General features: G+C 44.3%; 1 protein-coding gene across 1 annotated transcript; it reads right to left on the minus strand.

Moving 5' to 3' along the window:
* Positions 1-68: 68 nt before the first annotated feature.
* Positions 69-27,078, minus strand: kif1ab (kinesin family member 1Ab). The gene is made up of 49 exons (XM_084006827.1): positions 26,930-27,078; positions 25,789-25,982; positions 21,926-21,999; positions 21,628-21,807; positions 21,457-21,525; positions 19,847-20,025; positions 19,662-19,773; positions 19,321-19,398; positions 19,145-19,210; positions 19,026-19,046; positions 18,860-18,938; positions 18,698-18,776; positions 18,056-18,198; positions 17,815-17,853; positions 16,587-16,717; positions 16,378-16,457; positions 15,988-16,063; positions 15,829-15,908; positions 15,630-15,736; positions 15,453-15,536; positions 14,714-14,894; positions 14,096-14,168; positions 13,924-14,014; positions 13,685-13,833; positions 12,548-12,726; positions 12,134-12,271; positions 11,933-12,051; positions 11,758-11,843; positions 11,525-11,660; positions 11,265-11,442; positions 10,830-10,920; positions 10,629-10,747; positions 10,098-10,153; positions 9,897-10,005; positions 9,709-9,775; positions 9,108-9,192; positions 8,918-9,023; positions 8,612-8,635; positions 8,362-8,476; positions 8,146-8,279; positions 8,006-8,067; positions 6,076-6,221; positions 5,168-5,356; positions 4,998-5,069; positions 4,098-4,207; positions 3,529-3,648; positions 3,234-3,426; positions 3,034-3,152; positions 69-2,695 (listed from the first exon to the last, which is right to left on the minus strand). The coding sequence occupies exons 2-49, from the start codon at positions 25,892-25,894 to the stop codon at positions 2,638-2,640; spliced, it is 5,088 nt and encodes a 1,695-aa protein (XP_083862953.1). The 5' UTR covers positions 25,895-25,982; positions 26,930-27,078; the 3' UTR covers positions 69-2,637.
* Positions 27,079-27,288: the final 210 nt, after the last annotated feature.

Genomic DNA, 27,288 nt, shown 5'->3' on the forward strand with positions numbered 1-27,288 from the left:
TGTTTCATTCGCCTTCTGTTCCAGCAGACTATATATATATATATAAATATAAATAAAAAGCAAACGACGTTGGTTACACCAAAAAGACCTAGTGGAATAATATTGAAAAAAGAATGACGGACAATCAAGCAACAAATCTAAAGTTGAATGGAAATATAGGTCAGAAGCATTGGGCTGCGTTGCTCAGCAGGTTGGTTGGCCTGTGGCATGCAGACTCCTGAATACATTCTGATATACGATTATAATATTATATTTATTAGTATATTATTATATGATTATAAGTATAAAAAGATGATCGGAATCAGACAAAACAGAATGGTTGGCTGACCACGTCTTCACCGTGAAAATCATATGTGGATAGAATCCATTTAAATTCAAATAATAGAATATAAATTCTTAATTATGTCTGCCTCAAATATACATTTTAGTCACCTTTTTCCTTCCGCTGATAACATTGATCTCAAACCAACATTTGGGGTCATCTTGGTATAATGCAAAAAAAAAAAAAAAAAATACCAGACAAGCACCTGGAAACCATCATAAAAGGACATAAAAGTAAACACCACCTAATTATACTGTACTGGTTTCTGAAACGAGCATCAAGCCATCTAAATATGTCGACAGTACAAAAGCTAAGAGTGGGGTTGCTTTGAAACATTTACAATTCATGATAATGACATATATATTTATATATACGCTGTACAGAAACGGGCTATACCAACATACTCTATAGCATCATTGATCATATTCACTCTCCAAAACATTGACATAGATCATCAATACAGATAGAAATGAATAAAAAGATTCACAGCATCTACTTTGACTCGACATAAAAGCTTTGTGTTGGTGACTAGCGATGAAGAGGAGAAAAAGGAGGCGAAGAAAGGGGGAGGCACTATCTGGTGCATGGACAACGCTCTTGCCCACTCGAAGCGACCGCCCTCGCCAGCCCTGCAGGTCCAAGGTCACGCCGACTCTACGTTTAGCTACTAGAGGAGACTGAATAGTGACTCCGCTGGCCCATGACAGACAAAATAAGTGCTGATTGGACGGGGGTTAAAAGGCCGAGTGTGTAGGGATTTGGCGGCATCTAGTGGCGAGGTTGCAGATTGTAACTTTCTCCCCATCTAGGATTTGGTTTGTCCATTCAGGGCTACTGTACTGTTCTCACTCTCAGGTGTTTATACACAAAATTATTATTAATTATTGTATTCAATTTCTGCCAAGAGAACCCCCGAAATGCTGCACACTGGCCCTTTAAACGACCCACATACAGAACATTATCCTCTTGGTGTCGCCTTTATATCATGTAAAACATCTTAGGTTAATTAAGGTGGCATTGACTAGTGTAAAGCAATATTTAAACGATTTGGGGAAATATGTTTAATTGCTTTCTGTAGTGCTTTAGAGGTGCCAGTCAGCAAATATTGTTACTTTTGGTCTTTATCCTAAGCTAAGCTAAGTTAGCTGAGCCTCTTATTTACTGCAGCAGTACAGATTGGGATCAATCTTCTCATCTAACTCTTTTAAAAAAAAGCAAATAATCATATTCCCCAAAATGTCCAGCGTCATTTTCTACAACATCTTAAACGTCTGTTAACACAGTAGTGATTTAAAGCAATTAGAAACAAGCAAAATAACGCTTTGGTTCAAACATCAATGATACGATACGTTAACTCAATAAAGACAGTAAAGTGCCATGCAACTAAACCGCTCAGTGCTCCTGTATAGAAATAAATAACCTACAATATTAATGGTAAGTCACGTTACCTTCTCTGGTTCTATGCACAAGGGATTATTCATAACAGCAAGAGAAGCTCATAATGAGAACAAAGCAAGGACATGAGTTATCTCTCCAGATAGTAGATGAATTTTGCCTTAATCTAGCCAACAAACTCAGTTTTCATAAAAGAAAAGAAGAAGACGACGACGACAACAACAACAACAACAACGTACCCTTTCGTCCTCACAAAACCCCTCATGCTACTTTAATGTTAAAATGATCTTTTTGCTGTGTGAACCAAACACTCTACTAATAATTATTATTATTAAGAGGCCCCTGATTGGTCGAGGCCCCGGCTGAAGCCCAGGTAAGCCCGTGCATTAAGGCGCCTCTGCTCTAGCCAATCCAAACGTTAGGTAATGTACAGTATGTATGATGGAGCGGTCATCCCCCCCCCCGCCCCGCCCCCCCACTCACCTTGATGGTGTTAGAAATAACGGCTGATTTAAATCTGGGACTAATAGTCAGTTATTATGAAGTGACCACATAATGACTCTCACAGATGACAGATTCTTTTTAACATGAAAGCTAATGAAAACCCAAAGGAGAGGAGCGTTTATAAACGGGTTAGTTTGTCCTATATTTATTCTAAAGGTCGGGGGGGGGCACACCATGCAGAGTTTTCAGGTGGCAACTGGAAAAAAAAAATGAATAAAGAGCGAGAAAAGATGGTTTTGTTGGGTTTAGGGACGAGGGATGGAGCGATGTTTGGAACTGGTCGTCATACAGAAGGTTATTTACGTGGTTCATGTATACGTTTGTTTATAGTGAGCAGGACGGAGAATGGAGCGTTTAGATTGTATTGTTTTGTACATTTTTGTTTTGTTGTTTTGCCCACCGGGCCGGTTCACCTCTCACATCCTCAGAGCCGACGGCACCGACTGGACCGACTTTCTCCGGGAGAGCTTCGACCTGCGGAGATCGGACAAAGGGGAAGTAAGTCTAAAAATAGGGTTTCAACTGCATTTGGTGTTGGTAGTAGTATAGTAGTAGAAGTATTTAAAATGTTTGGATATTCAGCTGAAGGGCTCAAAAAGAACAAGAGGTGCTCCGACTTTTATGCACGTTATTTATGAAAACATAACCAGGTACATGAGATTTTATCTTATGGAGTCACAAACCTAAAATAGTTGTCAATTCGAGGCTATCTGCAACATCCTAGTCCAATCATGTCATAATAATAATACATTAATAATACAAGGCTGACGTACATGGGCTCCGGTGGTTTTCCCAGCCCCTCCTCCACTCACCTGATGGTGCCGGCGAGGAGAGGATTGAAGGCGTACAGCCAGTCGTGCATCTCTTTGTCGTTGGTGGCCTGCAGCAGAATCCCACGATGCTCCGTGCACACGGCGAACGTGTTGGGGGTCTGCAGACACGAGGGGACTTAACGTCATTTAGATCGCTTATTAAATCTGGAGATTACTGCCGAACGGAGGCGTGGTCGTACCCGCAGCAGGGTCTGCTTGTCCTCGCTGTATTCCACCTTGGCAGACGACAGGTTGATGACGGCCCGCTCCACGCTGTCCCTCTCGCTGCGGTACAGGTAGACGTAGGGCCGGCGCACCACCACGAAGCGCTTCACCCAGCCGCTGGTGTGGGGCTCCAGGAAGTGCAGGTAGCCCTTCTTGGACACGATGGGGCTGCAGACGATGACAGAAACACGTTGAGATGAATCTACGACCTTTACTGAAACGACGCTTGTTCCCCAGACAGTAGAGACAGAGATGCTATCTTTAACTGACCTGACACGGATCTCCTGTATGTCGGGCACAAAGGTGCATCCTCGGAGAACCTTCTTCCTGTCCACGGGGCTGTACGGGTCCAGATCTGGTGTGGACGCTTCGGAGCTGGGTTCAGTGTGTCTACACAACATAAACATGTTGTAAATAGATGGATGGATGGATAGATAGATAGATAGATACTTTATTGATCAAAGGAACAAGGTTTAACTGATTCAATGCGCCGTCTCGACCTGTAACTCTTACTTTTAAAAAAAGGAAAGTAAACATTTTTAAATTCTGGATTTACAATGTTTTATCAAGAAAGTGAGTGAGTACTTAAATGTTATACTACTTTATAAAGGTCCATGTGACCTGCTACAAGATTAAAAAGATGCTAACATGTTATTGCATCAGCAATAATAGTCCAACAATATGTTATTCATAATAATAAAACACTTTTAAAAAGGAGCTCATCTGGTAAATTGAAGGGAAGTTGTTGTATTTCCGTGTACAGTGGAGCGAAGGATCTGAAAACCCGACCTGTGTGTTAAACTGACACTGAGACGAGTGTGATGTCATAATGTACACACCTGATGTCATAATGTCCCTCGACCAGTGAGGGGCAGGTGGAGGACGGAGTGAGCGTGCTCAGTCCTGACGAGCAGGAGTCTCTCATTAGAGACGCGGACATCTCAGAGAGCTAAAACACACACACACACACACACACACACACACACACACACACACACACATACACACACACACAGAAAACACATTCACAACAAATCGTGCACAGAGAAGCACACACACACACACACACACACACACACACAGAGACAAATACAGATACAGACAAAACATATCGGCAAACAATTAAGCACAAACGACACAGACATGCATTCAGAGAACAATTCAATCAGAATATTTGTCATTTTCTAACAAAAACCATCTCTTCACCATTAATCTTCATTATCTTAGAGCCCCTCGCTGATTATTATGTTAAAGAGGACATGCAGGAGTTAAATCAGGTGACTGGAAGCCTTGCAGACTCTAAAGGGGGGGGGGGGCAATAAGGGGTATGGGAGGAGGGGAAACCTTAAATTATTTTATGGTATGAAATATGGATAAATGGGTTTTGGATGCCAAAAAGATGGTTTCCTGTTGAAGCTGAAGACTTATTATTTAATAATATTAACAATAATATTAATATTAACACGGTCTACTGATCAAGTTAAAACAAAGGAGTGATATTATGAAAGTAGAGGAAGGAATCGGTGCTGAAAAGAAATGACTGAATAATGAATGAATGAATGCGGAGTGGTTGAAGTGCGGGGCTTAAATATTTAGTGGCAGTACATCGGTGAACGCTAGCTTGAGGTTCTAGCTCTAGGTTCTAGCTCTAGGATCTAGCTCTAGGTTCTAGCTCTAGGATCTAGCTCTAGGTTCAGCAGGATTAGCGGGCCGGTTAGAGGGTCTAGGCTGGGGCTCACCTTGCTCTCACTGGCACTGCTGCTCACCTGGCTGTACTCCCTGTTGAAGGTGTGCATCAGCAGACGCAGACACTGCAAAGGAAAACAGTTGAAATAAAAACTCTGTGTCTGATTGAAATAGTTAAAAATAAAAACAGGTTTCCTCGGTCAGCCTCGGGAGCAGCAGTCACCTTGGCAGCCAGCTCCCTCTGCCTCTGGTTGGCGGCGTCGAGGGCCGGACCGCCTCCTGGACTGAGGCTCAGGACGGGACTCTTTGTGAAATCGCTGATGTCGCCGCCCTTGTAGAGCGCGTCCTGTCCCGCCTGCAGCGTCGCCTCCAGCTTCTCCCTCAGCAGCAGGTAGTGCCGGGTCTTCTCCACCTAAACACACAAACGGTCAGCAGTCCTGGTTTTCAAATTAAAATCAGGGTTGAATGATATAAATATGCTCATCTTGCCTGTGATTATCTGATAATAGCAGACATCATCATTTTTACATCATTATTCTCATTTTTTGATGATTATGGTGTCTGTAGCAGAGATCTGTACCCAACAAAGAAGTGTGTCTAAGTCTGCAGAGTACGATGTGTTGGCCAGGACACGGTTTCATTTAAACTGACATTTGGACAAAAAACTGCACGTCCTGAGATTTGAAAATGGCAGGTGTATTGATGAATTGTGCAGAACTAATTAAAATATTCTTCAAATGTCAACATATAAGCGTATCTATGGTGTATCTGTAGATGGTAAATGTGGTATCAGGCAGTGCAGCTGCAGAGTTATCCTTCATTGTTGAACATCTGGTTTGAATAACAACCGTTCTCAATGTTGGGGAGATTTGAAACGTGAGTTATGTCATCGTCTAATCCACCCATAATCATTTGCCTGTCCAGAGAAAACCTTGAATATGTGATCTTAAATGTTTTCAGATATCTGGAAGATTAAGTGCTCCTGTGGGAGAAACCATTAAAATCCTCGTGGACCAGCTGGGAAATGATGAAACTTGGATACACATGGTTTTCACGGGACAGCAACTGTTCTGAAACAATAAAATGTATCTTATTTATTCTGTTTTTAACCGGTTCAGGCTACAAACTGACCTCCTGCAACAGACTGAGCTTCTCCAGCTCCCACTGGTGGTCCAGGATGAGGCTGTCGCTGCGAGGCCTCCACCCGGCCAGGTTCTCCTCCCCTCGGACGTACGCCACCGACGTGTCCAGCACACGCCTGCGACGCCGCTGCATGCCTGAAAAACAAGAAGAAGAAGAACAAGAAGAAGAAGAAGAAGAAGAAGAAGAAGAAGAAGAAGAAGAAGAAGAAGAAGATGCTCAGTGAGTATTTTAAATTAAAAAAACAAACTACAGGTGCTGGTCAACGAATTAGAATAATTTGAAATAGTGCAATCATTAAATTCTTTGAATGCATTTTTTGTGCAGAAAGCAAATCAGGTGTTCACCGCACCTGTCCTACTCGTTAGACTAATCACAGAACTCGTTACCTGTAAAAATTTTGCTCAGCTGAGCTTTCCAAAAGGCCCATTTAGGCCATTTAACTGTGACACTGTTGTTTTATTGAATTAGAATAATGGAGAAACCGTTTCATTGAATTAGAATAATTTTTATTATAATTAGAATCATCACTTTCTCAGTATTTTGTGGCTGCCCCCTTGGCTTGTAGGACTGCCTGAAGTCTCCGCGGCATCGATTTGACCAGCTTGTCGCAAGTTTCCGCACTCACAGCTTCCCAGGCAGTGGCGATGTTCTGCTTCAGTTGGTCCAGCGTAGTAGGCTTTCTGTCGCGAATTTTCCGCTTGACGATGGCCCAAAGGTTTTCAATGACATTGAGGTCAGGCGAGTTGGCCGGCCATGCCAAAACTTCAAGCTGTTTTTTAGTGAACCAATCTTTGGTCGACTTTGCCGCATGAGCCGGTGCAAGATCCTGTTGAAATATGAAGTCTTCTTCGCCGAACTGTTCCTCAACAGTCGGAATCAGGAACGTTTCCAGAACATCTTGATATACGGCAGCATTGACAGTCGTCTTGAGGAAGCAGAGTCTCCCTACACCTCGAGCGGACATGCATCCCCAGACCATAACGCTCTGGGGAAACTTGACGGATCTTTTCATGCACTCGTGGTTGTAGGTTTCGCCACCACGACGCCAGACACGAGGACCTTGGTCACCGAAGGAGATGCAGAAGCGTGATTCGTCACTGAAGACCACTTTCTGCCAGTCTTCAGCAGTCCACTCGACGTGTTCTTTGGCCCACTTCAGCCGTTTCTCCATTTGTTTCTTGTTCAGCATCGGTTTTACTGCTGGAACGCGAGATTTGAAGCCGAGTTCGCGCAGACGACGGTAAGTGGTTGATCTGGAGACGTCAGCGCCGGTCTGCTTGTTCCACAAGTCGGTGAGCTCGGAAGTGGACTTGAACCGGTTGCTGACTGCGATCTTTCTCAGCTGCTTGTTGTCGCGAGCAGAAGTTTTTCGGACGCCGGAACAGTTGGTGCGCTTGCTGCAGTTTTTCTTGAGAGCTTTGCAGACGGAAGACTGGCTGATGCCGAGCTGCTCAGCAATTTTAGTTTGGGTCAAGCCTTGTTGGCGAAGGGCTTGAATTTGAGCCACTATTCCGGTTGAGAGGTCGCGCTGCTTACCCATGATTGATTTTACAACTTAGAAATTCTACTCAACCCTGACTTTATACTGCACAGTGAACACTCTTCACAGAAAACAAAAATTCAAGCATTTATTCTAATTCAATGAAACGGTTTCTCCATTATTCTAATTCAATAAAACAACAGTGTCACAGTTAAATGGCCTAAATGGGCCTTTTGGAAAGCTCAGCTGAGCAAATTTTTTACAGGTAACGAGTTCTGTGATTAGTCTAACGAGTAGGACAGGTGCGGTGAACACCTGATTTGCTTTCTGCACAAAAAATGCATTCAAAGAATTTAATGATTGCACTATTTCAAATTATTCTAATTCGTTGACCAGCACCTGTAGTTGAAAGGCTTTCTTGATTGATTTGGGCCTCACCTGGACTCCCGTTGTCCGCCACGTGGCAGAGCGTGACCTCATAGACTCCGGTGACACGGTTACTGAGAGGGAGAGACAAGGTTTATAATACATGTAACTGAACCCGTTTCTCAGACGGACGTATGAATCCGTGAATCTACCTCTCAGACGGCCGGAGGCAGCCGGTGCTGAAAAGGTTTCTAATGGAGCGAGACGCCGGCAGCTTGGCGTCACGGGAATAAAACACCATGCAGAAATCTTTGGTGATCACCGTTGGCTGAGTGCAGTTCTCCATCTGAATATATAAAGACAGCAACACGTCAGAATCCAGGAGAGTCTGAATGTTTTGGAGTTTATTCTCAGGGAGGTCTCGATACCTCCAGATAGGCGGAGAGGGTGATGTAGATCTTCTCCCCGTAGGGAGTGACTCTGTTGAGGAGCAGGGAGTTGTGCATGGAGCTGTCCCACGCTGCCTCGAAGCGGTAGAATGTTCTGCCATGTGCAAAAACATCAATTAGCACATCTTTAAAGAAGAAAAGTGTCAACCTCATAAAAAAGCCTGTGAGCACATTTGTTATCAGAACAAATAATTGTTTTTAAAGATTTTAAAAGATGAGTAATTTATACCTATGATCAACTCCCAAGGAGACGCTGGCATTAGCAAAGGATAAAGAGAAACAGGACACGAGTTAGAAACTTTTAACTGCAGCCGTTAAAAGTTTGAACTCAGCAAACCATACATGCAAACGGAAAAACGCATCGAAGCCAAATAGTACGGGATTATAAAAAAGGCACGCTGAAGCGACGTGGAGGAACTACGAAGCAAAGCAACTGAGATGTAGCATTAATTAATTCAAAGAGGAATCTGCTATGAAATAACAAATACAGAGAGAGAAATCAAGCAGTAAATTCAAAATCTGTGTGAATGTGTACTTGTCGTTGTGTTTTGGCCAGAAGTATCCAGAAGACAGGATGTTGAGGGAGAGGATGTTGGGGTCTATGATGGTCTCATCGGCCTCCGGCGTGTTTCGAATACGACCTGAAGTCAAACAGACGATTCATTCCGGTGATTTCATCTAAATCAACTCGGACAAAAGGTGCCTTTAAGGTCCTCGTTACTCACCGATAACCAGCTCCTTCACCTCTTTCCACTCGATGTCATTTCCTGTTTCGTGAGCGATGGTAACCGTGATCCTCCTCTGGATGCCCTGTGGAGTCGAGAGAAACGTAAAACCACTTCATATATATATGAAAGATACGATACGTATCACGATACTTTGGTCACGATACGATACGTATCACGATACTTTGGTCACGATACGATACGTATCAAGATACTTGGGTCATGATACGATACGTATCACGATATCGCAATATAAATAAAGATGAAAACACAAGTACCTGTATACGTACATCAGATGATATTGATCAGAGGACAAATTAAAGTACTGCATTCACAACGCGTCTCAACGTGAATCTTTTTTTAATCGATCTTTGGAATTGAAAAATCGATATTGTATTGGGCGGCAAAGTATTGCGATATATTGCTGTATCAATATTCTTACCCACCCCTAATATATATATATATATATATATATATATATATATATATATATATATATATATATATACACATACATACACACATATACAGCTAATGATATTGGACACTCTAGACTATGGGACATAAATATACAGCAGGTAGTTTGGGGTGATGGTCAGACCTGATGCAGCAGGTACGTGCCGTGGCAGGGCATCCCTCCTCTGTGGTCAACTACAGCTGGGATGTAGCTGCAGGAAAGGGAAATAACCAGTTCATGTTTATATTATATTCACTGCAGATTCAGAAAACAGAAAAAGAGTATTCTTTGTGCGTGCAGGATGATCTACGAGATGCAAAGATGCCACTCACTCTCCGTTAGCTTCCAGCTCACAGATCTCAAAGAAGACCATGAGGTCGTATTTGGCGTGACACGGTCCGGCGGTGGAGCGGGTCAGAGTGCTGAGCTTTGTGGCCGGCACTGGAGTCAACGAAAAGACAAGAAGAAACCATGACCAAAAATTATATTATGAATAAATAAAACTTTTTTCATAATGAAATATAACTTCTAACCTGGTTTGGATAAGGGCATCACGCGGGGGAACTGTCTCCTGGAGGGTCTCAGTGGGCTGAAAACACAAGACAAAACCATGAGGAAACGTTAGTTCCATCTAAATATTATAATAATAATAAAATAATAATAATAATAATACATTATTATTTGAATATATATGTAGTAGTATAATAATAATAATTAATCATAGTAATAAAATAAAAGTAAAGTAAAATACCACTGAAAATTAATTTGAAAAAAGTAAAATAATTAAAAAGATTTAAAACATAATATATAATAATATAATATATATATAATAATATAATATAATATATAATATAATATAATATGTAATAATAATGTATTATTATATATATATACTACTACTACTACTACTACTAATAATAATAATAATAATAAAAATAATAAAAGTAAAATACCACTGGAATTAATTTAAAAAAAGTAAAATAATTAAACAAATAATATTTAAAATATGTAAATTACAAAAAGGAGCCCAGTATGAATCTACCGTAAATGTAACGGGTGCTCACCTGATCAGGTCCTTGCACAGCGGAGGGAACGGCTGTTTCTGATAGTGACCAAACACCTCGAACACGATGGGCTGAGTCTTGATGTACTCCACGAAGGATTTAGTCACCTCCACTGTGATCTGAGACACACGAGAGGAAATTCAGCTCTCACCGTTTGGTAATGTGTAACGTTTGGTAACAGTGGGTGTGAATGTCGTGTACATTTTGAACGTGGTAGAAGCCCAGCGGAGGTCCTCTGCCCGTGTTCTTCAGCGGCTCGGTGGAGAAAGCTTCGTCGTGGCGATGGATGAAGCTGGAGAAGAAACGCCATTCTATCAGACTGATATCAGACTGATATTTCTCTCACATTAAGTCAATATTATTGTCAAATAGAAAACATAGTCAGTCGACAGATTTCTACAACTTGGTGAATAAACTATGAAGCATTGACGACTCAATTTGCATCTTAGTGAGATAATCTTTCTGCAGATTGAGTGTTAATAACATGTGCTCATTTATTAATGTACTAGTATTTTTTAATAGTAGAAAGTCCAATTGTAAGATATTAAAATACTTTTTCCACAGTATAGAGAGAGACAACTACAGAGACAACATGTCCATTTCCAGGACTTTGGTGGAGACGGGGGTGAAACTCACTTGAACTGGCAGAAGATGTCGGCGTACTCGGCTGAGATGCTGGAGGCCTGTAAGACGGTGACCCTGAAGGTGAAGGTGCTGCCGATCCTCAGGTGGGACAGAGCTTTCTCCGGGGAGAGGTCCAGAGGAAGATCCAGACCCAGACTGGAACTCTTCACTGGGCTGCAGGGCTCCTCTACTGATGACATACCATGAACATTAGCTGGGTGGAAAATACAATACCGGGTCAAACCTGGAGCGTTCTGGTGTCGACACCTCACCTGGACAGGTGTTGTTGTTGACTTCATCGGCAGAGATTCCTATCTCCGCGCTCTGTCCTTCTCCCTCCACGAACCGCAGCTCCTCCTGGGAGGTGTTGGTCTGGGAGAGACCAGCAGGACACGACTCGGTCTGGAACTGGGACCAGATAAAAAAGCACTCCCATTTACACCAAACATTAACATTCAGAGAGAAGCTCCAGCTCTCAAACTCAATGCTAATAGCATATCAGTACCTTCTCAAACTGCTTGTCTTCAAAGGAGATCTTGGCGGTGCCGGACTGTCTCACACCAGAGCCATAATCAGGGGCCTCCTCATCAGCTGAAGGGAGGCAAGACAGCGAGACAACTTCAACAACACGTTCAGCAGCTTGTGATTGTGATAATGTGACATTAGACCTGTATTTGTACCTGAGATGGCCTGCACAGCCACTCTGAGGAAGCCCTTCACCTCTCCTTTCTCACTGACGATGGCCACACGATGCACAAGGGGCACCGGGTACAGCAGGTTACTCAGGTACACGAACGCCCTGAGGAGGAGTTAGGCAATGAAATGTGCAATAAGAAGCGTTTTAAATTAATACCGACGGGGAGGACGGGGAGACGACGTACCTGCCGACCAGACGGAACCAGGGGAAGCGGTCGTAGAAGGGGTCGCCTCCAGTCAGAGCGTGGTCGCAGTCCTCCACGGCACTGCTGGGGAGCTCGGCAGCTCGGTCGTACATTTCCCTCATCAGGTCCAGCCTCTGCCTGCAGGGGGCAGCGTGTAGAGAGAGCAACATTCAAACAAAGGGCCTGCCTTTCTATACTGTGAGTGTGTGTGGACCAAAACGGGATATAAAGCTGAATAGTTAGTATTCTTGTGGTTCTTTTAAACCTCATTTGGATTTGTTTTGCATGTAGCAATATGCATAGTTTGTTTTTTAGTATTATGCATCAGATGTGTCCCATATGGGATTACCTAGACATGCACCATGGTATCAGCATTCATTCCCACTTTGTCCTGATCTGACATAACCACCGTACCGGAGTTTCTCCAGAGTCCAGTAATGTGTGGCTCCGTTCTTCTGATCTTGCACTTCGACGGCGACGATGGTCTGGGGGAAAGGTCGTCTCTCCCTCTCTTTGGCGGCGCTCGAGGGCAGCAGGTCGGGGGGCAGGGGGGAGTAGAGCGTATCCGTCAACAAGACGAACTGGAACTGCACCTGTGGACGACAGGAGACATAAAAAACATGAGTGACTGCAGGTTTATACCCTGCAGAGTGCGTCACATCTGCAGTATGAAATGAGGATTTCACCATTCTTAAAATAGCAAGTCACTGCAGCAGAGACTTGGAAATACAAACCTCAATTTGAATATACATGCAAAATCAATTCCTATTGCTAGAATAAAGAAGAGGATTGATATGGTAATATTTGTCTTCATTAAACAACATCATTTCTACAAGCGGGGGGTGATTGTTAACCTGCAAATCCCCCTCCCATCCCCCAGCAGCAGAGAGACTAGAGGGGCGGAGAGGCTGTTTATTGAATGTGTTGTTCTAGTCTATGACTCATTGATCTTTTATTGAACTGAGGGGTTGTAAAAAATTGAATCTACGGCCTCGATCACATGTCAGCAGCCGGGTCTATGATGAATCCATGCCGCTGTCCGTGGTGCTGAAGTAGCAGACAGATTTATAACCTAAAACATTCTCTAAACTATAAACAGTCTACAAACAACAGATTTAAAGAAGGGTTTTTAAAGCTGCAATACTCATTATAAAAGTAAGAGTGTGATATTCTGCTTATTAAAATAAAAAACTATGCGAGACACGAAGCAGTACAGTTTCATTTTGGCCTAAAATGCACCTATTATTAAATGGATGTCTGGGCAGAGCTTACATTCAATATGCAGCATCCTGTGTATGACTTTGTGATGACTCACTGAGCTAAATCATGGTGGAAATCCAGTATTGGTGCCAAATATCCACTTAAAACGAATGATTAATCTTATACTGCAAGAAGAGTATTGTGATTTTAGACAGCGATAAAAACAAGGCAACAAAAAAAAAAAGAGAGATTTGAGTCAATCTTAAGACTTTTACAGCAAAATGTAGCATATTTGGAAGTAGAGTCATAAAAATCTGTCTCATAATAATGACACATGTCACATGACCCCACCTTTTTCTTCAGCTCCACACTGATGGCGTTGGCCTCTTTGAGGAAGATGGCGTTGCCCCACAGCAGATCCCTGAGAGAGGTGAACTGGTAGAAACGCCACTTCCTGAAGGCCCACAGAGCCAACTCGGTCTCACGCGGCGTCCACGGCACTGAAGGGGACACGCCATATACATGAGAGGACATTCTCACCAAAGGAAAGCCTGTTGGCACGAGTCAGCGAGTTAAAGTGACAGTATCACCTTCCTCTTCGGGCTCCTCTTCTTCCTCAGGAGACTCCAGGTACCGAGAGTTCACCTGTTTCTGAAGAGCCGCCAGTTTACTCTCATAGTCCTGAAAGAAAACGTGATCCAGATCAACAACAGAATGTTTTTGTGTTTTTAAATGACAGATTTTGAATAGTTAATCACTCACCAGCCTCTGCTGTTCCAGCAGGTTACTGGCTTCCTCTCTTTCCTTGCGGTACTGATCTTCCAGCTCCTGAAGCCTGAAAGCGATTCAAAACGACGTGTTAGAAAAGTCATATTTTGGAACACCATACCTCTAAAACATCCACTACATCAAAAGGAAATCCTTATTTAAAAGGTGTTTGTTGGCATGCAGATGAGAGACTCGGTAGTGGGAGGCTGGAACAATGTGAGTTCCTCAACTTTATTGTCAATTTCTTCACATGTACCAGACTAACAAAGGAGTCACTGTCACTGTCCCACGCCTTAGTAAACAATAACAAACACATAAAGACATTCACTAATACTAAAAATAAACAATAGAATATAAGAGTCTACTATGTATATGTAAGAAAGTAGCAGCAAAAGTTTCTGTCTGTGGTAATAGTGCAAAAAACGAACTATTTTTATGAATATTTAATTGTTAATAGACAACCTCCAGCTTTATTTTTTTGTTTGCTCTGTTCCGTTTCGTTGTTTGTCCTGTAATGTTTTCCTGGGAGTCAGACCCCGGGAAGATCATCAGCTAATGGGGATGCTTTTAATGGACAATAAACACTATAATGAAATAGTAACTAAGGCACACCTCTGTTCCATCTCCTGCTTCATGTCGATGCCTTGTTTCTCCAGCAGCTCCCTCTGAGCGAACGCCCAGTCCACCGGCTCCACCGGCGTCTCGGCGCACGGCGTCCTCTCTCGCTCCAGGCGAGCCTGCTCCGGGTCGTTGAAGCGGAACACGTGGCTCTTCCCCATGATGATGCGGTTCCCTAGAAGGAGCACACGGAAAACACAACAGTTGTTATACTGGAAAAGATGCAGAAAACAATAATTTTCAAGAGGTATAGAACGGAGGAAGGAATGTAAAGCAATCTGATAATCATTGGTATTTTTGTTTTGTTTTTTTGCTAAGAAAATGCAATCATGTAAAGTAGAAATATAGTGTTTTATTCTTGGATGGACCCGGGGGGGGGGGAGAGGTGGGGTTATGTAATTAATGTATTGAAGATGTTGTATTAGTATGGAGTAGGACCAGGAAAGCATAGTGCTTCTTCTTACTCCTTTTTCAACCTTTTATTTACACATTTATGTTGTTTTCCGATATTATTTTTTCTGTAAAATCTATTATATTGATTATTTTTTTAAATGTTCGAAATAAAATGTATTCTATTTCTTTGGTAGCATTTTCATACACTTGTTCCCACATCGGCTATAAAAATGTGACTCTTCTGATCAATTTATCGTATTTCTTCCTTTGGTACAGTTGCTTCATTTTAAGCCTTTATTATATTAAATAAAATAAAAATGTGATGAAACACCACACGTACCAGATCTCAGAACAGTGGGGGAGCTCACTCTCTTCCCGTTGACGTACGTCTCCGACCCCTCGCACGGCTCCATGGTGACGCATCCTGTCCAAGAGAAGATTACATTATTACGATGAGTCGTCCACACGTATACAACATGGCCGTCTTCACTTTCACTAAGAGTTTTGTTGCCTCTACCTTCCCCCTGAGGGCCTGTGGTGCTGCTGAAGGTGCAGTGCTCATCTCGGATGAAATGGCCACTGAGAACGATGTCTTGGCGGGTCTTTGCATTTTCACGGCCGACCCTGAGGGAGAGGTCCGGTAATCCAATTAACACAGCTCAGAGAAACGGCTGGATTAGTATCTGGATTAAACCTGAACAGGAAAACACGCCTACTTGGTGATGCCATCTTTGATATAATACAGTAGACACTCTGACATCAGCGGGTCTTCGTTCAGGTTCACCAGGTGAGGCGTCTGAAAGGGGGATAACGACACATGTGTTGGTCGGATGTCGTGAACGGATCAAACCGCGCAGCAGCGACGAGCGTCGTACCTTTTTCGGGGAGAAAACGCCGACAGTGCCTCCATCTTCTCTCATGGCGACGCCCATCTCAGCCAGCAGGGCCTCTCTGCAGGAAGCAACATGTTGGTAAACGACAGATACGACACATACCCACTTGGGATAGAAGAATCTGGGTTTAGCACCACAGTGAGAATGATTTTGACTGACATGATGATGGATAACGCTTCCTATGAAGTGATGATCGCTTGGTCAAATGACAACAAAGAACATTTTACGGATTTTAAGGTTTGGGATGATTATATAATATGATTATACACGCACACACATTTGTTTTCATTGAGTTTAAATGTCTTGTAAATGTCTTGGGGGAGGATGATCTGATCGGATGCCATGAATCAGGCCTGAATGTGTCTGACCAACCTCTCCATACGGATGGCCTCGGTACGTCGCAGCTTCTCTTCCCAGGTCTCATTGAGCTCTGCGATGATTTTCTCTGTTTCCTGTTGGTCAAAATAAGATGAAGATCTAAACATCACACGAATAAGAATTATTCATTTAGCTAAATCTTGGATTCAACACGAAGCTGATTATTCCCTCTCCCAGCACCCTGAACTCCTCCTGCTTCCTACCTTGAGCCTCTCGATGGCCTCCTCGCTGGCCGGGCTGAAGATGCGGTCGTGGAGGTTGGCGATGGACCCGGCGCGACTGGTGAGGGCCGAGAGCGAGGGGGAGGGACTCATTCCTGTCATGGCATTGGACACTGCGGAGAGATCACCCCTTTGATTGACAGCCTGGCGATTATTTTCAAAGTTCTTGTAATCGCACAGGTCTGCCAGAGAGAGAGGCGTTGCATGGAAGTGAGCGAGGAAGGAAGGAACGGAAAGGACGGAGCAGACGCCGGGTAGTTAAGGAGAGACACCGGGCGGGGGGGTTGAAAGGAACACGCAGAGAAACAGATAAAAAAAGGAAATAGATAGGGGGAACAATGGGGGAGGAGTACAAAAAAAAGAAGAGAAAGCTCAAATAATGGATCCAAGAAGCAGAAGTCATTTCACCAAAGCCATCGCAGAGAGAGAGGAGCAAACTGAGCAAAAAATGCCAAACAGAATGAAAGCTAGAGACCAGAAGCTGTTTTTTTTTTTCTCTCTCCGATGCTGAAATACACGTATGCATGAGAATGTCATGAGAAATAAAACCAAAAAATATAAAACATCACTGCAATGCAATAAGAGTGCAGCCTGATGTTTTTGTTTTTATCATGTTCTGCATGTCCTAATGCGTAGGAAGAGTTCAGCTCAGCAGGACCCGACTCAAAGCTTCAATTAACTCAGACTCAGACCATCAGGATGCAAAGATAAGGAGTTCCTCAGCAATCTGAAATGGCGTCCTCCCAGTCAATCCTTTCTTCCATGAACACGAGTGGAAAACAAAATGCTTCAACTCTGTCCGCTTTTTATTTTTGTCATTTTCTTTGCAGAAACTAAGAGTCTAAATGAACAGCTACAGGATCACAGGGCAAAACAGCCAATTTGTGTTATAAGGATGAAAGTATTAAGAGCTTGGACTTCTGATATTAAATCAGGAAGGGGGGGGGATTCACATATTATATGGAAACCAGCACTAGTGGAAAGAAAAAAGGAGGCCATTTTGCAGAATTCCTGAGAAAAGAGTAACTTAATAGATGACAATTGTGTTACTTTAAAGATTCAAGTCAGGTTTGAATGTTTTACTTAATTTATGACATTTATGTCTCTTGGATTTTGGTAGTTGGGTCTCCAGTGTGGTCGGAGGAGGACGGCCGGCTCGAGACTCATTTCTATTGGTTGCAAAGCGCAGGCTTGCTAAAGTTATACACACATTTCAGAGCAGCGACGGCGGGGCCGGTGCAGCGATACGCTGCTAGGACAGAGGAGAGAAGACACACCCACACTCCACGTTAAACTGTCAACCTCCGCCCTGCACGTACAGTCAGGAACACAAAACGGCACACGTGTGTGTGTGTGTGTGTGTGTGTGTGTGTGTGTGTGTGTGTGTGTGTGTGTGTGTGTGTGTGTGTGTGTGTGTGTGTGTGTGTGTGTGAGTGTGTGTGTGGACTCACTCTCTATGATGTCTCCCAGGCCCTGAGCATACAGCAGGTCTCTGAGGCGAGCCACCTCCTCCTTCAGCTCGCGCACCAGACGGTTGTTGGGGTCCTCGTTGATCACGGCGTTGCAGCGGATCTGTTTGGCGCGGTCGGCGTACCTGTAGGGGGAGAGAGGTCATGGAGGTCAACAAGCCATTAAGCTAACAACCAATGATATGTCAGCGCAGGCACCCTGCAGTGTTTTACATGCAAAATGAAAAAATACCTCAATAATTTAAGTCTCATCTTTGATGCAAAGCTTTTTAATTGGCAGGAATGTAGCACACAGTGAAAATGAAAACAGCACGGATTTGGGGGGCTTTGGTACGATTTTTTTTTCAAAAAGGACCAGTCAGAGAAGTGATCTGACTTCAAATAAGTGCCATAAAATTGTTAGGATGCTAAAAAAAAAACATTGCAAAGTGCAAAAGGTCAGCAGGCATTTGTGAGAGTCCACAAATAACCTCCATGACTCAATAATATGCAAATATGTGCAGGAAATGATGCAATATCTAATCAGTGCGTCAGGTCGTATAAATGTAAAATTTACATGGAAAACGATGAATTGAATGATCTTTTTTTTTATTTTTTAAGAGAGGTATTTGAGGTTTTTCTCACCGGAGGGTGCTGAGGGTCTCGTCGTAGTTAATATCAGCCGGGCTGAGAGCAGCCACCATGGCCGTACGAGAGTTTCCTCCTGAAAGGTAGAGTAAGAGATGAGCCGACAGAGGACGTGTATTTATTTGGATATAAGGAAGTTTTATGATGAAGTGTGCGTACCCAGGTTCTCCCTCAGCAGCCAAGTCAGAACGGAGTCTCTGTAGGGAATAAAACTCTCCACCTTCTTCTTCTTCTTGTTCTGTACACAAAATAAAAAACACCATTCATTCTCTCATCACTTTGTTTTAAAATAGTAGCTATATAAGTAAATTAGCATATTACTGACCTTGTTTGGTGGAACTAAAGCCTGATAGTTAAAAGAGAAATAACGATTTTGTATTAGAAACATGAAATAAAAACATAATATGCATGTATATGTAACATAAAAGTGTGAAAACGCCATACCAGTTCAGCCAGAGCAGAAATAACTTTCCCCAATGTAGTTAGAGATTTGTTGATGTTTGCTCCTTCCTGCAGATAAAAGTATTGTTCATTTATTCGTACATTTTTTAACTTGAAATGTTGCGTTAAAACAGTTCAGTTTGTCTGCATCTCCTTTATGAATGCTGAAGTAAAAGCACCTTCAGTCTGGTTCCACTAGCTCCGGTCGAGTCGGCTCTCTCGCTGCCAGCCAAGTCCACCAGGCTGATCTTGCTGACCTGTGACGATACAAAAGATTTTCAAAATAAAATGCTCTCTCTCTCTCTCTCAAAAAGAAAAAAAACTGGGAGAGCTTGGCAATAAAATGTGATCAATCAATAAGAACAACACATTCATCAGAACCTCCCCACAGACGGCCTCCACTCAAGTCATAAACAGGTCATAAAAATGATTTCTGCTGAGGTGAAACCAGAATATTCCTCTTATTGATTTCTTTGTCTGAGAAGCAGAAATAAAACGGGGCGGGGCTCGTTGTGTAAACCTTTTCCGACGTGTTCTCCGAGTCCATGTCGTGTTTCTTCTGAGTGAAGATGATGTTGAAGACGGCGTGGGAGCGGCTGCTGGTTTCATTCATGTTGGTGGCGGCTACAGTCCTGGAAACACAACGCTGTGTTAGGTCCTTATCACTGACTCACACTCCATCATCTCACGGTCTCACTCTGCTACCTGGCCTTGTTCCCAGAGTCCATCAGGTCCTGGATGTCGTTGTACGAGGTGACGGCCAGCTTGGACAGGTCTTCAACGTAGGGTCCCATCAGAGGATGCTCCCGGACACGCAGGTTTCCTTTGTTCTTGGGGTTCAGCAGGTCACGCACACGCTCACAGTAGATCTCCATGTAGCTCACCTGGAGGAGGCACAGAGTCACTTAATCTGTGATCGTTACTACAAGATCACATTCAAGATAATCAATACAAGATCACATTCAAGATAATCAATACAAGATCACATTCAAGATAATCAATACAAGATCACATTCAAATAATCAATACAAGATCACATTCAAGATAATCAATACAAGATCACATTCAAGATAATCAATACAAGATCACATTCAAGATAATGAGCTTCAGAATATCTGATGCTACGATATCATTATAATGCCAGCTGAGATATGTGGAAAGGAAGGAAGGAAGGAAGGAAGGAAGGAAGGAAGGAAGAAAGGAAGGAAGGAAGGAAGGAAGGAAGGAAGGAAGGAAGGAAGGAACGAAGAACGAACGGAAGGAAGGAAGGAAGGAAGGAAGGAAGGAAGGAAGGAAGGAAGGAAGGAAGGAAGGAACGAAGAACGAACGGAAGGAAGGAAGGAAGGAAGGAAGGAAGGAAGGAAGGAAGGAAGGAAGGAAGGAAGGAAGGAAGGAAGGAAGGAACGAAGAACGAACGGAAGGAAGGAAGGAAGGAAGGAAGGAAGGAAGGAAGGAAGGAAGGAAGGAAGGAAGGAACAAACGAAAGGAAGGAAGGAAGGAAGGAAGAAAGAAAGAAAGAAAGAAAGAAAGAAAGAAAGAAAGAAAGAAAGGAAGAAAGGAACAAACGAAAGGAAGGAAGGAAGAAAGAAAGAAAAAAGAAAGAAAGAAAGAAAGAAAGAAAGAAAGAAAGAAAGAAAGAAAGAAAGAAAAAGAAAGGAACGAAGAAAGGAAGGATGGAAGGGTGGAAGGAAGGAAGAAAGAAAGAAAGAAAGAAAGAAAGAAAGAAAGAAAGAAAGAAAGAAAGAAAGAAAGAAAGAAAGAAAAAGAAAGGAACGAAGAAAGGAAGGATGGAAGGGTGGAAGGAAGGAAGAAAGAAAGAAAGAAAGAAAGAAAGAAAGGAAGAAAGAAAGAAAGAAAGAAAGAAAGAAAGAAAGATAGAAAAAGAAAGGAAGGAAGAAAGGAAGGATGGAAGGGTGGATGGAAGGAAGAAAGAAAGAAAGAAAGAAAGAAAGAAAGAAAGAAAGAAAGAAAGAAAGAAAGAAAGAAAGAAAGAAAGAAAGAAAGAAAAAGAAAGGAACGAAGAAAGGAAGGATGGAAGGGTGGAAGGAAGGAAGAAAGAAAGAAAGAAAGAAAGAAAGGAAGAAAGAAAGAAAGAAAGAAAGAAAGAAAGAAAGAAAGAAAGAAAGAAAGAAAAAGAAAGGAAGGAAGAAAGGAAGGAAGGAAGAACAAACGAACGGAAGGAAGGAAGGAAGGAACGAACGAACGAACAAAAGAAAGAATGAATGGATAGACAGACTGATAGACAGACAGACAGACAGACAGACAGACAGACAGACAGACAGACAGACAGACAGACAGTCAGACAGACAGCTCACCTCCACAGAGTAAGACTTGTTGTTGTCGTTATTGCTGCCGCTGATCTTTGTGAAAAGATCCTCACACAGCTAAAAAAGAAGATCATCGTTGTGGTCAAAGTTGCATCTTTGATTTATTTTGCTGATTTTGGAACATGAGTGTAATATAATATAATAATGTATTATGATTACCAGAGGTATGATTCCTTGCTGGTCCTGCTCCTGCCGTCCCATCATGGTGTAGCTTTTGCCCGCTCCGGTCTGGCCGTATGCAAATATGCAGACGTTGTATCCTTCGAAGGCGTGGAGCAGCATCTCCTCTCCGATGTCCCGGTACACCTGCACCTGGGACGCATAGTTGATGTCCTCCGGCTGCAGAGAGGACAGAAGGGAACCACATCACAGCATGAACCGACGTCTCTGATAGACATCACACAGGCTGCTTCAACAGTAACAGATCAATATTCAGATGAAGTACTGGAGTTCTCACCGTGGTGTGGGACCAGTAGGAAAAGTCGAAGTTGAAACTCTTGTTTTCTTTCGGCTGTTTTGGGTTCAGGATCGCTGAAATGGAGCAAAACAGGAGGATCAGAACCTGAGTTCCTCTAATGACCTGCTTCTCCTGTCGTTTCAGTCCATTTCCAGCGAGAATGCAAAGTGTTAAAACACTTCAATCAATACCAGTTATGACTCTACACGTCGCATCTCTCACACCATTTGCACCTTAATTCAATTTCACAAATATCCATCCATCCATCGTCTACCGTTCATCCTGTATTCAGGGTCCCGGGGGGGCTGGAGCCGGATTTCACAAATAGGTTTTGTAATTTTCCATCATGATCACTTTTTCTTGATTGTTTTTGGCTCTTTTCAGAACAGGAGACACAACAGGTCTGTAGTCTCAGTGGGTCCCAGTACTGGTCTGTAACAGGTCTGTAGTCTCAGTGGGTCCCACCACTGGTCTGTAACAGGTCTGTAGTCTCAGTGGGTCCCACCACTGGTCTGTAACAGGTCTGCAGTCTCAGTGGGTCCCAGTACTGGTCTGTAACAGGTCTGTAGTCTCAGTGGGTCCCACCACTGGTCTGTAACAGGTCTGTCGTCTCAGTGGGTCCCACCACTGGTCTGTAACAGGTCTGTAGTCTCAGTGGGTCCCACCACTGGTCTGTAACAGGTCTGTAGTCTCAGTGGGTCCCACCACTGGTCTGTAACAGGTCTGTCGTCTCAGTGGGTCCCAGTACTGGTCTGTAACAGGTCTGTCGTCTCAGTGGGTCCCACCACTGGTCTGTAACAGGTCTGTCGTCTCAGTGGGTCCCACCACTGGTCTGTAACAGGTCTGTAGTCTCAGTGGGTCCCACCACTGGTCTGTAACAGGTCTGTAGTCTCAGTGGGTCCCACCACTGGTCTGTAACAGGTCTGTAGTCTCAGTGGGTCCCACCACTGGTCTGTAACAGGTCTGTAGTCTCAGTGGGTCCCACCACTGGTCTGTTTTAACAGGTCTGTAGTCTCAGTGGGTCCCACCACTGGTCTGTAACAGGTCTGTTGTCTCAGTGGGTCCCACCACTGGTCTGTAACAGGTCTGTAGTCTCAGTGGGTCCCACCACTGGTCTGTAACAGGTCTGTAGTCTCAGTGGGTCCCACCACTGGTCTGTACCAGGTCTGTAGTCTCAGTGGGTCCCAGTACTGGTCTGTAACAGGTCTGTAGTCTCAGTGGGTCCCACCACTGGTCTGTATCAGGTCTGTAGTCTCAGTGGGTCCCACCACTGGTCTGTAACAGGTCTGTAGTCTCAGTGGGTCCCACCACTGGTCTGTAACAGGTCTGTAGTCGCAGTGGGTCCCACCACTGGTCTGTAACAGGTCTGTAGTCTCAGTGGGTCCCACCACTGGTCTGTAACAGGTCTGTAGTCTCAGTGGGTCCCAGTACTGGTCTGTAACAGGTCTGTAGTCTCAGTGAGTCCCACCACTGGTCTGTAACAGGTCTGTAGTCTCAGTGGGTCCCACCACTGGTCTGTTTTAACAGGTCTGTAGTCTCAGTGGGTCCCACCACTGGTCTGTAACAAGTCTGTAGTCTCAGTGGGTCCCACCACTGGTCTGTAACAGGTCTGTGGTCTCAGTGGGTCCCACCACTGGTCTGTTTTAACAGGTCTGTAGTCTCAGTGGGTCCCACCACTGGTCTGTAACAGGTCTGTGGTCTCAGTGGGTCCCACCACTGGTCTGTTTTAACAGGTCTGTAGTCTCAGTGGGTCCCACCACTGGTCTGTAACAGGTCTGTTGTCTCAGTGGGTCCCACCACTGGTCTGTAACAGGTCTGTAGTCTCAGTGGGTCCCACCACTGGTCTGTAACAGGTCTGTAGTCTCAGTGGGTCCCACCACTGGTCTGTTTTAACAGGTCTGTAGTCTCAGTGGGTCCCACCACTGGTCTGTAACAGGTCTGTAGTCTCAGTATGTCCCACCACTGGTCTGTAACAGGTCTGTAGTCTCAGTGGGTGCTGCCCCCTACAGGCGGGTTGTAAACATGAGTAGTCTGTGTGGCATTTAAACAACATGAGTCTGAACTCGGCTGAGAGAAAGAACAAAGAGGACTTGTTGCCGTAACTATGAAAAGCTGCAGTTTAAAATGCACCACGCATCTTCTTGTTTAAGAGAGGAGGAGCGACGTCTAAGCAGCTGCTCTGAACACACTGCATCGCCCCCCTGTGGCCAAGTGCGATACAGCAGCACATTCACGTCCATGCTGAAAAAGGTGCACCGGGCCCCAAAACAAGCGTGTGATCGTCCGTCCCGTAGACAATCCTCCAGAGGGTTATTGGAGATGAAGAGTCGAAACAACGCAGGTTTGAATCTTGGCCTTTAATGAGGACCAACAGGCTTGCTTACACACACACACACACACACACACACACACACACAAACACACTAACACCAGCTGATCCCACGTCAACCAGAACAACGAGGTCTTTTTGGTCGCCTGGCGAGAGAGGAGAGCTGCGACGGTCGCTGCATCTCTCACACACACACACACACACACACACACACACACACACACACACACACACACACACACACACACACACACACACACACACACACACACACACACTTCAGCGCTTCAGGCCTGACTGGAGCTTTTGTTTGTTTCCTTGTCTCCCTGCCTGTCTCCCTGCTCGTCTCCCTGCTTGTGTCCCTGCCTGTCTCCCTGCCTGTCTCCCTGCCTGTCTCCCTGCTCGTCTCCCTGCTTGTGTCCCTGCCTGTCTCCCTGCCTGTCTCCCTGCCTGTCTCCCTGCTCGTGTCCCTGCCTGTCTCCCTGCTCGTGTCCCTGCCTGTCTCCCTGCTCATGTCCCTGCCTGTCTCCCTGCTCATGTCCCTGCCTGTCTCCCTGCTCATGTCCCTGCCCACTCTCCCGTCGGCGCCGGGCGAAGCTGCCTAGCAGACAAATAACTGAGGCGAACGCTGCATTTCTGGGTTTGACCTCACGCCTGCTGTGAGCTCGTCTCCGTTGTTTACACGACGACGCTGTGATTCTGGTTGGAACACCGGAGAATTACCCGACTAAGGGCTTCTCTAGAATATGTCAATACCGTTTGAGCTCCATTTGACACCTGAAGGAAGCAGGCTGTGCCCTGTGGCCGTCATTTAAGTCAATTTATCATCCTTCAGAGTTAAGACTAAGACGGTATCAAAGAAAAACGTGACGTTAATATATACCATTTTAAAGATTACAATGTTATTATCATGTATCATATTTGTTGATGCATTCATCCAAATGTATGTTTTCTTTTCCACCACATGCATAGATTTATTTTAGAACTTTTATGACCTTTTTGCTTGCAGGAAAGAAAAGAAAATGTTTTCTTTCTTTCAAAACATAAAATAATGTAATAATACTCTTATTTATGTCTAATATAGATTTACAAATGTGTTCAACTGTGAATAGAAATCCTCACGTTTACATAAACCCTTCTCCCTCACTGAAAGAAACCCATCATCTCTGAATATGCAGATATTTTGTAAAAGTTTCCTCCTTCAGTGAGAAGTCGGTCAGTGTTTGTTTACCGGAGGTTTAAAGTTTATGTTGATTCACAGAGAAAGCGAGATGATCATCATCGTGTGTCTTGGAGAGTCGGACAGACAATTAGAACTTCTCCACTGTTTTCTGACATTTTAAAGCGAAGTAACAATAAGTAACATTCAAATTCAATGGTGGCTTTAACCAAAATATAGGATCAACAAACAAACATCATGATTTATTTAAGGATCTGGATTTTATGTATTTAGCTCCCATTACATGTGCAGAGACTATTTATTGCATCTCTCAGCAACGTTGAACTCCACTTTAACTCCAAAGTTTATTCTCACTTGTGGTGTTTCCCGTCATCTGGATGATGCACTTGCTGTCCTTCCCGATCTCTCTGGAGTTGAAGGGTCGGACCCTCACCGCCACCTTCACTGAAGCCGCCGCCATGGTGCAGGAGGGCGGGGGGGGTGGAGGGGTGGAGGGGCAAGTGAGCAGGAGAAGATCTGTGTGGCGACTCGGGCTCACACCTCGGCACCTGCACAGGTAGGAAGAGAGGGATGTAAAAACCAGGTTTGGGTGCCTTTTTCATGTTTCATTACACCTTTCATAATTAAAATAACACAGGTTTAAAAACGACAGGTTGAATCCTCTGTGTTGCTGCTAAGATGATGATGAAACACTGAGGAGAGGGTGAAGTCCACATCCTCCATTTTCAGGTCAGTTTGAGGCACAAAGCTCTGAACGGCTGACTTATTTTGGGCATGAGGATCATCACCACCCCTGATATTCTATAGTAAAATGGCTGCTTTCATCATCATCATCATCATCCCCCTTTGGCCTCATCTGTGAGGCTGAAGGCCTTGTGATGAAACTGTAGACCACAACACACGTTCCTGCACGTCAACACATCAGCTGGAGCCTTTAAACCGCGTATTTACAGTTATTTACACGTTATTATTGATGTTTTCTCAACCATAATGACGGCTTTAATGCTTTAGGGTGTTTTTTTAAGGCTGTTTCAGGGCAGCGCCGCGCACATCCATCACCTCAATCGATGAAAACACAGCTCCTCCTCAGCATCATCATGTATGCGTCACCTTCTTGAGTTCGCAGCTCTACAAGTCTGACACACATTCTCGGTATATATATATATTAAATATCGCCTCCTCCATCCCGCTCCGCCTGCCGCGCCTCAACCAACAGGCCGCGTAAACACAAACGACACAAACAACCCCCCGAAAAACCCCATCATCATCATCACCATCCAGCGCTGCGTCAGACCCGCGTCCTGCTCCTCCGAGCCGCTTCCATGACATTTACAGCGTGTGTGAGATCATGCATGTTTTTCTACGGGCGGTGGTGGAGTCAGACAGCCTGACGCAGCGACCTTCTTCCCCGCGTGAAGCCGAGAAAAAAAAGGCCCGACACGCATCCGCGCCGACGCTGTGGAAAAACAACAAACCCGGAGGAGCGGCGTCTTACCTCGGCTACTCGACGACCGCAGACGGGGTGAAGCTTCTGCCCATTCAAAGCCAGAGGCCGGCTCTCCCTCCTCCGGTGCCTCCTTCGAGAGTCTCCTGATACGTTTTTTGGTGCTCCGTCTTGTGGTCAGCCTACAGCATCCCTTTGCTCGGCGCACCCATACATGGAGAATCCGCCGGGGAGGGAGAGGAGGGGAGTCCGCCTCAGCTTCAGCAGCGCTGCGGCGCGTCAGATAGACAGCGAGAGACGTGGGGGGGAGGAGGAGGAGGAGGAGCGAGGGACGGGTGGATAAACAGCAGGATGGGTGCGGGATGCTCCAGCGCCCATCTGTCCGTCAGTCAGCTCGGTGTAGTAGGAAG

This window comes from Eutrigla gurnardus (genome assembly GCF_963514095.1).
Source record: "Eutrigla gurnardus genome assembly, chromosome: 4".
Lineage (NCBI taxonomy): Eukaryota > Metazoa > Chordata > Actinopteri > Perciformes > Triglidae > Eutrigla > Eutrigla gurnardus.

Excerpts from the sequence above, each read along its gene's own strand:
- kif1ab (XM_084006827.1), bottom strand. The coding sequence starts at position 25,894 with ATGGCGGCGGCTTCAGTGAAGGTGGCGGTGAGGGTCCGACCCTTCAAC. Across the intron at positions 19,211-19,320 it reads CTAGTGGAACCAGACTGAAG|GAAGGAGCAAACATCAACAA; the intron begins GTGCTTTTACTT and ends TTTTATCTGCAG. Across the intron at positions 9,776-9,896 it reads GAGCTGGAAGCTAACGGAGA|CTACATCCCAGCTGTAGTTG; the intron begins GTGAGTGGCATC and ends CCTTTCCTGCAG.